We start from the raw sequence: 12272 nt of genomic DNA, 5'->3' as shown, positions 1-12272 counted from the left end.
CAACATTTAAAATTCAATTTATGCTGTACACAGGCTGAACCAATTAGCTCTCATAAAATGAGATACAGACATGGGGGTTTAAAAGCCCGTATTTCAAATGCAGTTTATCTATTTTGTGAGTGCAATTCACCCTGAACTGTTCTCCCCCTGTAAGCTCTACCTGCACCTTTGCTAGCCATTTAAACAAACAAACAAAAAAACAAAACAAAAAGGGACAAGGCTAGACTGAAAAAGACATCTTGCACTTTCTCAGGCACTGCCTAGGAGCCCATAAGAGGGCTGAGGGATTCTGCTGGGCAGCAGGTTTAATGAGCAGTTGGGCATGATGATGTTTCAGGGGCTAAGAATCCACAAGGCAGTCAACACTCTGGCATGAGTTTGTCAAAACATGTAATCCCTGCCTGTACAGTTTAAAAATAAATGTATTCTAAACTGGGGGACTCACTGGTTTCACTGGGAATGCAAGAGTACTTTCCCAGGAGTCAGGCTAGAGCATGCAGCAAACTACCTGTCTGCATAGATTCCCCACATAACATTTGGCAATTCTGTTGCTCAAAAACCTCACGTATAAAATGGAGAGGTGCTGCACCTACATCCCCACATCTGCTTTGCACATCTCATTTGAAAACTTCACAGGTCAGGAGCTGTCTCTGGCAGTTGGTGCCTGGGCGAGCTTGAGCAACTTCTCCGTCACACCAAAGGTCTTTGCTCTGGGGCTAGGATACTGCCTGGTGTCAGCTGGGCCTCCCTCTCATGAAGGTTTCCTTTGAATGTGCCCTCCTGTGCCTAGTTCGCTCTGGAATGACACAGCATGTGTCACAGAGTGTGATTTTGCCTCTCTCCCCAAGCACCTTGATCGTGGTATTGATTATGCAGAGGAGTGATTTACACCCTCAGTGATGGTAAAGCAGGATTTGCTTCCCCCAGAGAAGTCCTAGTACTCAAGAGCAGTTTATGGTGAAATAAGGAGCAACATGCACATCTTGCCCCCACCCTTCCCCGCAGGGCTATTGCTCATGTGTGGGAGCTAGAGAAAAGAGCAGTAAAGAAATGTAAATGTAAATCTCCCAGCTTTGCCCCTCACACCCAAACACTCCATATAAACCAACAGCCATCTCCAGGTACTGTTTTCAAGTGAGACAAGCAAATACTCAGCATCTCTGTCCTGGAGCCACAAAAAACTTCTTCACTATAGAATACTTTCACCTTGCTTCTTCCTGAAGTGAAGATTTCTACTTGTGAAAAAGGAAAAGAAACAAAAATGTAAGGGAAAAGCATAGATGTTGTAAATCTGTTTATTCTGAGATTTGCTTTTTGAACTGAAACGAAGCAAAATCTGCAGTGCAACTCCTATTTACGCACAGTGTCTAAGACATGACAAGTAAGAAGTTTCTGCATCCTGAATGAATTGAGAAAACACAGATGTTTTGTCAGATCCTTCTCTTAAACATGGGACTTAAAGAAACAAAGGTAGGGTTATAAAGCAGTGTATGCCACAGCAATGGAACACAGGGAGTTGGAATTACATAGTAACTCCAGTATGCAATAAAAACAATGAAAAAAATTAGTTCTGGATGAGGCAGTGTAATAATGCACACAGGTACCAGAGATACTGCAAAAGAAAAATGGGGTGTAAAGGAACTTGGAACCAGCATGTCAAAGTGATGCACTGAGAGCCTGATTCCACAGTCTGTCTATCCCACAACGCAGGGGTGGAAGGAGACAGAGTAGTTATCACATCTCCCTGGGTGTCAGGGAAGTCCTTCCAGCCCCAGAGGAATAGCAAAATCTACTTTCGCAGCAGTCTGAGTAGAGATAAAGCAGACTTGTAGGTGCATGCAGGGCATGTGCATGGTATAAACACGGTATCACTGAGATGGTAAACCTGATAGGACAGGCTGATGAGGCGGCTGCAGGGGATCTAGAACCGGGGTCTTCCCCAAGCCATGGACTAAATGATGCTGAAACTCCTGAGCACTGAAGAACCAAGCCCGGGCATTAAGAAAGGCCAAAGATTATGTCAACAAGATCTGATCCTACATTGCCCAGAAAGCCCGATGGAGTAATATTATATACTGCCTCTATGTTTATGAGTGAAACCAGCTGGAGGCTTTCTTCTGAAATACTCCACTATTTCAAAAGAGAATAGCAACAAGTAGTAGAAAGTGACACCGCTACATCTGTCTGGAAAGGTACTAAAAGCAGAGCTGACAAAGCTTAAACAGAAACACAGAGACACATGGTCTAGTGACCTTTCCATAGAACAAGGCACTGCAGAGATCTCTTGGCTCCAACACTGGTTCCTTTTGTGCCACCAGACAATCCTCTTTATCCTCTGTCCTTCAAATAAAATAACATTTGCCTGCTCCTGAGGGCAGCCACAAGGATAAATGAGCAGCAGCCCAGGGGCTATCAACCCCACCCCTTATTCAGCAGATTTTGAAAGCAGCTTTTTCCATTTGCTGTGATTTCTTCAGTACCTTCCTATTTGATTATAGTATTGACCTATTTTAAGGGAAAACCACATTGATTTTAAGCCATCAGGATAACACATCCACAGCTTCGTTTCCCAACGCCTGCTGCTCCAATTGGAAAGTATTTGTCTGGGTTCTTTGGGCTGCATTTACTCTAGTTCCTGCGTGTGGGAAAGGTAAACAAGCAATAGTTTATAGGCCATCCTTTACCTTCTGCATGCTGGAACACTTACACCTATTTTAGGACAGACTGCTAGAGCAAAAAGAGACACAACTGTCATTGGGTTTAGAATGCTTATTAATGCAGTGCAGTATTTTAGACCTGTGGAGCTTCTATATCGTTTTAAACTCTCACCATGCTTATAACCGATGCAAAGTTATTTGAAGCTCTTAGGTTTTCCTCATGTTGATCACATCCCTATTTCAGATTCCTTTAAAATGATGCTCTGTGAAAAATCATGGTTCAAGAACTGACTGATGAGAGCTGGGGACAGCAGTCTGGCAAACATAGACTTGGCCATTCCCACTCCCTTGGGAGAGCCCTTCAGTCCTCCATGGAATTTAGAGGAGGACAGCCCAGCTCCCCCAGGCATCAAGAACAACTGTGGGCTCATTCTGTACAACTGAGTGAATTCTGTGTTATTGAGGAAAAAAAGGAGGGGAAAAAAAAAAACAAAACAGCTTAAATTTTGAGAAAATGTTGGGTTTAAACTACTACTGGTAATTAAAAAAAAAAAAAAGTTCTTGTAATTAAAAAAAAAAAAAAAAAGGATATAGAGGCATTAGGACAATTTTCTTCTGATACTCCCGGGGAACTGTTCACAACCTAAACAAACTAACAGCATTTTACCTTCATCCCAAAATAGTTCAAATTAGGATTACTCAAAATGTGTCCTCCGTGAATTTGCAGGTTTGTTCTACGATGATGCAAAGATCCCATTCATTAATACAGGAAGCTGGACAAAGCTTCAGGAAGATGTACTCTTAACATTTTTCTCACAGGTCTGGTTATTTAGGTTCTCTAGCTCTGCCCCAGAAGGACATCCCCAACTTTAATGTCAGCTTAATTAACATATTTCCAGAGGTCTGGATCCCACATCACATTAAATTGTCTTTCAGAGCTGCCTTCTTATTCTTTTTCACACTACAGTTTTACACTAAAAGCAAAATTACTGTCATTAGGTGACCTAACTGTATTTTCCCAATGTTTCAAAATGCTCGAGTGAATCACTAAAAACCACTATTAGGTAGATCAAAGCATCTGCAGAAAAGCTATCATTCTATATTAAATTCTATTGAATTCATTCCAAAATTGTGAGTAATCTTTATGAAATTGATTGGTACTTTAATGTTTGCTAATCAAGTATGAACCTAATATTCCAATCTATTGTCAGACTTTGCCGCCTTCTTAGCTGTCTCAGTGTATCAATCCTGAAAGGATTTCCATGCTGTGAGCTATTTTCATCACTAAAAACTACTTCTCCTGTTTTAAGCTGAAACAACTGTGCATGTGCCACACACTGCCTAAGTTCAGAGTTGCAGATATACAAGATAGTCATAACTTTGACACCTTCCACAATCATGAATTCTACACTCATAATGAGCAACAAAAATAAAAAATAAAGCCCCTCCTTTTTTCTCTTACATGTTTTCATACAGCTTTGATGAATCTAAGAGAAATGCAAATCAGCGTTTCAAATAGAAAGTGCCATGCTGGACTTCACACCATACCCTGTGGCCAGAAAATGCTTGATATGCCATGGTCCTTCACACTGCAGAAGTGCTGCTGAGGCACCTGAGAGCCTTGAGGTTGCTAAAGGGCTCCCATCAGACCTGTTTGGGGAGCACAAATTGGAGTTTCCAGGCAGCATGAGAGAAATCCACAAGTACTTGCCATTAATCAGAAAATCTATTCTGATAAGACTTTTATAGTTCAATTGTGAAGCATTAGAAGTAATCTGTTATCAGGATCTTGGTTACTTAGAACTACTTTCTTAAAGTTAACAGTGCAGAGTAATTCATTCTTGGAGTGTAAGAATGATCTATTTGGGGTACAGGAGGTTTGCACTGAAATCTTTTAAGCCTATTTTGATGTATATGACGGCTTCACTGAAGTCAGTTGAAGATCAAGGTCTGCACAAATTCCAATAAATACAGCTTCATACAGAGAACAACTACAAAGGAAAGGCTATGGGGAGGATTAACAGTAAATGTTGCATATCACAAAATTAGTAGGTAGGTGGTTGTCTTTGAACTTGCTGTGAGAGAGTACATTTTGTATCAACAGCCATCAATGACATAGAAACAAATAAAAATATATTGCCTACTGAAAACATTTGTTTTCAAACATCTGCTTGCTCACTGAACTGCTTTACAACACTGTTTTGACATAAATAACTCTCTAACATCTTTTATCATATAGACTTCTTTTAATAGTTTTCTGAAAGATATTTTAGGTACTTAGTGCAATTAGTAAGCCTAGTTAAGCCTTATTTGTACACTGTATTTCCTTTACCCAGTGCTGGCAAGTCCAAACAACATTGACGCTAGCTGCTATGGAGTAAATAGTGTAAACATAACATAAAGCTTTAGACAGTTGAATTATACACTGAATCCTTACAATGCCACAAAAAGCTGCTGCACAAACAAAGAAGCAAGCACAGTATGAGGAACAGTAGCTTACTATTTTAAATTTTTCCTGTACACTCCAAAGACAAGTCCTAGATTTTCAATAATGTATTGCACCACTATTTCATTTTTACCCTACGCAGCCTTTATTCTACAGGAAGTGCCACTGGTCTAGCCAGAAATAACATTAGCTGATTTTTCAATGACTAACAGATTAGTTTATAATAATCTTGTAGATCATGAAGAATGAGCATCAGGCTGGAATAGGTAGGACTTGTTGGACCTGCTCAGCTAGAGGTGAACTCTGACACTTTCAATTTGATTCCAGCCTGCAGTCTGAAGCAAAAGGCTCATCCGGAAAATCATGAGCCCCATGCCTACCTTCCTAGTTAAAATAATTTTCAGGTTGTATTCTTCCATCTAAGCAAGTCCCAACTAAATAACAGTTGTCATCTCCAACAACTTCAAATCAAGAGTTCACTACAGCATTTTCCACTTATATTCCTAACTTTGACCTTGGAACACCACCTAAGATGGTGAGCAGTAATTCAGCCTCCCAACTACCTCATTCTAAGAGAATCTCTCCTGAGAGCAGGCTGCTAAAGGCAGTTTTGTATTTGACCCAGTACTTGAACAACAAACTCCATTTCAGTTTGAGTTACAGTTTGGGTTTGGTCCAAGACTGCAGATGGCATCAGATGCAGTTTTCTTTCTTGTAAAATCACACATCCGCAGCATTTATACCTTGGGGAAGGTGGCATTTTCAAAAGTGCTCATCACTTCAAAAGCCTTCATCTCCTTCTTCCTATACATTTCATACAGGAAAAAAAAAAGAGAAAAAACAACACCCAAATGTTTCTCATAATTGAAAAACAACAAAAAACAACAAAAGAAGAAAAAAAAAAAAAGAAAGAGGATACCCAAATTGGCGTTAATCCTATTGATGGTGCTCAAACAGGTAACCTTTTCAGTTCTCAAAGTTTCTTTCAGCATAACAAATATTTGGGAAAGAAATCCTATCATTTCTGCAGTTAACAGGGGGGGCTTCACTAACTTAAAACAGTTACAGCATTCTACTACTATTTCTCCAGAACAATTCACAGTATCTCACAGTAATGTGCCTGAGAGGCTCCACGTGTTTTGAGATAACACAGTAATTCTGTATTCAAAATAACTGCATAATTTGTAAAAAATAAATTACTCTGTTTCCCTTCTGCATTTTATGAAGTCTTATGGCTTCCTCAAAATGTATTATACAAAATAATTCATACAAGCATTGTTATGAATAACAGCCTACATGTTCAATACCAGTATTTGTTATTCAAAATTCAGGCCACATTACCAACTTCTGATTGGATTTACAGATTGTATAATGATGTTTCCTTCCTGTGACTGGAGAGTGGAAGAAGAGAACGGCTAACTAATATCTTGTGCTCAATCAAAGCGCCATTAATCTAGCTAAAGTATTTTTCTAATTCTGTTTAGTTGAAGTGACAGAAATCTTCATGGGGCTATGTTTAAGCTGATTTAAAACTGATTTATACTGAATTAGCTTAATTTGGTTAGTTACTATGAACACAGATAAGGCCCGAGACCCAGAAATAAGCATTTGTGCCTAACTGGAATCCCAGTACCAAAGACTTTCGAGAGTCAACTTTGATTTCAACTGCAGGAATAGGTGAAAGAAGATTGGGCCCCAGATTGCAATACTACATATTTTATACATAGATATATGTATACATATATAGTCAGTTATACAAATACATATTTCTGTGAATGTCCCTTCTACTACATTCCCCTGTCAGGCGACATCAAAGGTATAAAATGGAAAATGCCTTCACCTAAGACAGTACAAATTTGATGGTTTTGGTATCATTCAGCTAATATTCTTGCAAAGATCATCAAAGAATATAATGGCCTACCCCACATAATGATGCAGTCTTTACACGTACAGCACTATTTGTACAGCAGAGTTTATCAGCAGTCAAGTTGGATGCCTAATATAGGAAGATGTCTCTAGGACAGGTGATATCAGGAAGAAGTAGTGGGATCCAGACCTGACACGGGTGGAGGAATGAGGACTGAGAAGAGGTGAGAGCAGATGGAAGTCTCTCTGCTCCTCTTCTACTCACTCTTCTCAAACTGACCCAACGCTGGAACAGGCCCTCTTCCCCAACTTCCCCATCAGGGGCAAAGCTGCTGCCCGCACAGCCCAATCCTGTCCCTTATATAAGCCCACTTAGATCTTCAGGCGACGTACACGGTGGGGTGCACTGGACTGATGGGTGACTGACCCATGGATGGCACCAGTCCTCTCTATCCACCTTGCTCCTGCATAACAGAGCCTTCCTCAATAAACGCTCCACTCCAGCATTCTCCTTTTCTCTCCAGCTTTCCCCTGCTGACAATACAGACCCTTCAGCCCCTCACCCCCAGCTCTGACTGGCGCGGCGGGTGTTATCTCCTGCCACCACTTCATCCCTCAGCCATGAGATGCCTTCTGCACCAAGACATTCGCCAACGTCAAAACCGGTCGGTCCCAACTGTGGGTAAGGTAAAAAAAAAAAAAAAAAAAAGTTAAAAATAAAGTTAAAAAAATCCCTGAAACCCAACAACAACAACAACAAACTATTTACGAAGCCGTCCTGCGAAGGCCGACGCCTCCCTGGGCACCATCCAACGCCAGCCAGGGGCCCGCCGCGGCGGCCGGGGGGATTTTGGGCAGGGATCCTCCTTCCCGGTGCAAGAAGCCGGCAGACGGCACCGACCGGCCCGGCGGCCCCGCTCCGCCGCGCCCGGCCGCAGGCGAGGCGGCCTCCGCCGCCGCCTCAGCGCCCGGCTCCCCCCTTCCCCTCAGCGGCGGCGGCCTCCCGGCGCGGCGCGGCGCGGGGCGCGTTACCTGGAGCGCGGCGGTGGCGGCCGCCGCCTTTACCTGTGCGCGCCTCTTCCAATGGCAGCGCACCTGCCGGCCCGCGCCGCCCAATCAGCGGGCGGCTCGTCCCTCTGCCCCGCTCCTTTAGTGAAAGAATCCGGCGCCGCTCGGGAAAGTTACCTGTGCGCGCCCGGCCCGGCCGCTCTCCGCGCCGCGCCGCGCCTCGCCGCCGCTCCCCACATGCGAGGGGGAGGGGGCTTTACCTGTCCTACCTCGGCGGCTGGCTGCGGAGCCGGGAGAGGGGGGGAAAGGGAAAGCAGAATTACCAGTAGCTCTGGTTCTGCCGTCCCGGGCGTTCACACACACACACCTTCACCTGCACAGACCTGAAAGTCCAGTTCCGCCAGGGAGACGGAGGCACCGGGAAAAGGGGAGAGAGTTCATTGGATCAAACATGTCACAAGAGACGGACAAGTAAGTGATCGCAGGCACGCCGCTGCTCCCGCTGCGCGGGGCTGGCCGGCCCGCCCGCCGGGCCGCGCTTCCCTCTGGCCGGCGCGGCCGCGGACCTGCCGGGACGGCGCTTCTCCCTCCGGAAAGCGACGCCGGACCGGGCGCCACAGGAACCCCCGCAGCGCCCGAGGACAAGGCTGCGGCTCGCCGCCCCCCACCTCGCTCTCCATCTGGCTGGGGGGCTTCGTGAATTTTTCTTTTTTTTTCTTTTTTTTTTTTTTTTAAAAAAACTTCCCTTTTAGCTTAGGTTTTGGTTTGTTTGGTGTTTTTTTTTTTTTTTTTTTTTTTTTTCCCCCCCTCATTTCACCTCGAGGGTCGCTTTTCGGGAGGGATCTCTCCTCGCCCTAGAAGAGCAGAGCGGCCTCCGCCCGCCGAAGGCCGCAGACGAAAAGTGCTTCTTGGCTTTTGTGTTAGCTCAACAAAGGGCTTTTTATCCCCAGCCGGACACGGCCATCTTCCTCCCCTCGGCACCCCGGGCCCGTCCCGCGGGCGGCGGGAGGAAGGGCCTCGGCCCGCTCCTACCCGGGGGCTCCCCAGCCTCGGCCGCCCCAGCCGCTGCCCGCGGCGCCTTCAGCCTCGGCGCCCTGACCTTGTTTTCCCGGCGGGACGTCCCGGCGGGCCCGCGGCTGCCCGGAGACCGGCGCCTCCGCCCCGGGTTAAACAGTAACTTTCCCAGTGGCGGCGCCGGAGGAGGAGGTGGAAACCGCCCGTTCCCGCCGGTCCCAGGCCCGCCGCAGCCCGGCGGGAAGGGGGGCCGCAAGCCGCGGCGCCAGGGCCCGGGCCTGGCGGCAACGAGGCGGGCGAGGCCGGGCAAACGGCGGCGGTGAGGTGCGGAGCCCCCCTTGCCTTCCGCAGGCACCGGGGGCCGCACCCCCCCGGGGCACGCAGCAGCACCGAGCCGGGGCCGGCGGTGGGCTCGGGGCCGGTCCCGCGGTGAGGAGAGGCGTCCGCCCGGCGCGCAGGCCGCCGCTTTGCTCTCCTCCTGCCACCTGGGCGGGAGCCCGGTGCCGTCAACGCTTCGTGCCGATCGTCCCCAAACCAGGGGCTGTTGGTACCGAGCCCCGTTCCCCGGTACGCCGTGGAGCGAGGCCGGTGCCCGTTCCCGCGGTGGCGGCTTGGCGTGAGGGCCGCGGCCTGGCGGGGAGCGCGGCGGCGGCCTGCGGCGCCGAGCAGCCACCGTGAGGCAGCCAGGCGGGAAGGGCCATTTTACCCGCTCGGGTTATTGGTGTTCCTTGCAGCAGGCGGCTGCGGAGAGTAACGGGGCAAAGAAGATGGAGGGCGGCAGATTGCAGAGGCCAAGCGGGAGATGGCAGCTTTTTTTTTTTTACTGCTGCTCTGGCGCAGGTGGGAGCGCCCCACTCGGGAGCGTGGCCTCGGCTGTGCTTGGGGCTGCTCAGACACACTCCCTTGCTGCGTTCCCCGGGAGCCTTCGTGGCAAAGGAGGTGGAGAGGAGGAGCCTGATGTTGGAGACGTCGACTGAGGGAGGCTTGGTGACAGCCTGCCTGTCAAGGAGTGAAAGAAAGAGATTATCCGGCAAAAGAAAACAGCAGGGTTGGCTGCCCTGATAGGGAAGAGATGGGATGGTTCAAAGGAGAAAGAGTAAAAAAATCATTTTAGTCCCGGCCTTTTTCAAGCATCAGCTAGTGGGATAGTGCAAAGGTAGTTACTGACATAAAATTAAACTGGTTGTGGTAGAAGCTGGGAACGAAGCGGAGTTTGGTAGTTCATTCCAGCAGTACTGATTTAAGTGCAAGGAAGGGAATAAGGACAGAGCCCTGAGGGATGCCGGTGAGGCAGGGAGGAGCATCTGAAAGAGCGGTCGTTGAGTTGGGAGGGGAACCAGATTAACTGTGAAAGACCTGACAAGAAGCAGTGATCGAGGGCATCCCAAAGCAGGAGCAGGTGAAAAGGGCCCATAAGTCACTCCATGGACGAGTCTAGTTACCAGTAGTTTCAGTAAAGTGTCAGAAACTAGGCTGCGGTAGATCAAGCACAGTTAACGACAGCGGGAGGGGAATATGGCGGGGGGGAGGAAGCAACTTCATACCACAGTCAGCTTTGAAATAAACAGTGCAGTGGAAACGTAACTTGTGTAAGAAATGAGGACAAAAGTGGTTCCCCTCTGGGTCTAGGATGGTACTAAGCTACAGGACTATCCTTCCTTCCCAACAGGAACAGTATGGCATAGGTGTATACTGAGTGCTACTGAGACTGAAGCATTAATGCCCTTCATCCCCTGCTCTGTGTAGTGCTGCTGCTGTTACCACTGTGAGGAACCTAAGAGCACTGCAGAGCATGTACCCTCAAGTAACAGCACTTCCCCCGTTGCAGGTATGCCTGTGATCTGTTTATGGTTAAGGTGTTTAGAAAATTCATAGGTGGTAGGTAAGAGTTTGAAAAGAAAATAAAAAGTAAAGAAATCCCCTGGGCTCTGTATACACAAGTGTAACATGAGAAGACAAATATATTTGTTTTCAGAAAAGATGACCAGGTGGAATGAGATAATAGACTGATGGGGGGAGTTTGCATGGGAAGGGGTTTCTTTTTGTGTTTTTTTTTTTTTTTTTTTTTTTTTTCTTCCTCTAATGATATCCAATTAAAACCTAATCCAGAGAGTACAACATTATTCTCCTCCACATGGCCTTTCTTTTACGTAAAAACAGATCTTTCCTACAGGCAAGACTGGAGAAGGAGGCTCATTATTTCGAGGTCGGCTAATTTGTCAGTGTCATTGGACATGTTTTTGTGGGGTTTGTGCTAGTAAAGTGCTGATGTAGAGGACTAAGCAGCTGAGGGGATAAAGAAAGCATGGAAAAACGTTCATCTAATCCTTCAGCGGGATTTGCTGGCTTTTCTGGAGAGGTGGAACACCACACTGCAGAAGGGCTCCACAGGGCTGCCTGCTGTGTCCCTCTTTGGAGGAAGGAGCCAGTACAGGGGTGCTGTAGTGCTACCTGCACCATCAGCTTCCTTAAAGAAGATGGACAGTCAGGTGAAAATGCTAAAGAACAAGTCCTTTGATTCTAATGCTAACTGAGGAGTTTAGAAGGGGAGATTATCCTTAAGGTAGTGTGCATATCTCCCTGTCTTTCCCTTTAGTCTTTCTGCTTAAGCTGGGTCTTGCCTGCTGGCTTTGGCAAACTCCTATGGGTCAGAAGAGATAAGGCATGATTTCACATGCATTTTTCAGAGGTAGTACTGACTTAAGCAGGCTGTGGCCACTTGTTCCTGCCTCCATTCCACCCTCTCAGCTGTGTCAGTAGAGCTGTTTGTGCAGCTAGAAAACTGGCTCAGAGGAGTGTTGGGCTGAGAGCAGCCTGATCTCCTCTTGGAGGTTACTTTCAGCATCCATTTTTCATCGGTCTGGATTCTTCACAGGCAGAGGGAGTGCAAGCAAATGGCAGGTGTTAAGACAGAACTGCTCAAACTAGAATGTCTGAAGAAGGAAATATGTGTCCCTGCTTCTCTATGAACATTTTGGAGGTCCATGCAGCTGCTTCTGTTACCATCCAATCCCCAGAGCCATCATGAGGGACCAGGGACCATCTCCTTTGCAGGATGTAAAGATGATTCCAGGGTTCACTTCTGCACTTACGGGCTGAAAAGTTGTTCTTACTGTAGTATACAGAAGAAAATGATCACCCCGGATTATTGGCTCTAGTGCATTAGGGAAGCTAATCGGTGACCTCAATACTCGTGAGACTTAACAAGGTTTTAGAGATTTCCAGTGCTTCTGTGAATGAGGAGCAGCAATTGTACAGCCGCCTGGGATCTGCCTGGTAAA

The 12272-nt window shown here is 46.8% G+C and overlaps 1 protein-coding gene and 1 long non-coding RNA gene across 7 annotated transcripts in view; one reads left to right on the top strand and one right to left on the bottom strand.

The window, feature by feature from the left end:
* Positions 1-4382: 4382 nt before the first annotated feature.
* LOC116960465 lies at positions 4383-7917 on the bottom strand. The gene is made up of 2 exons (XR_004406418.2): positions 7739-7917; positions 4383-7645 (listed from the first exon to the last, which is right to left on the bottom strand). It is a non-coding gene; the product is annotated as an uncharacterized LOC116960465 (long non-coding RNA).
* A 239-nt stretch (positions 7918-8156) lies between these two features.
* GRHL2 (grainyhead like transcription factor 2) overlaps positions 8157-12272 on the top strand; it is a 72551-nt gene continuing 68435 nt past the window's right edge. For 4 of the 6 annotated variants that reach the window (XM_042786173.1, XM_042786174.1, XM_042786172.1 and 1 more), the window contains exon 1: positions 8157-8448. In XM_042786173.1, coding sequence (XP_042642107.1) covers positions 8429-8448 — 20 coding nt within the window. In that variant the 5' untranslated portion in view covers positions 8157-8428. Of the gene's footprint in view, positions 8449-10660; positions 10820-12272 lie in introns of all 6 variants that reach the window. The other 2 variants (XM_042786175.1, XM_042786176.1) reach the window with 2 other exon arrangements.

Source organism: Tyto alba, unplaced genomic scaffold, assembly GCF_018691265.1.
Source record: "Tyto alba isolate M040663 unplaced genomic scaffold, T.alba_DEE_v4.0 Super-Scaffold_9, whole genome shotgun sequence".
Taxonomy (NCBI): Eukaryota; Metazoa; Chordata; class Aves; order Strigiformes; family Tytonidae; genus Tyto; species Tyto alba.
Note: the sequence above shows the minus strand (reverse complement) of the source record. Positions and strands in the feature narration are given on the sequence as shown.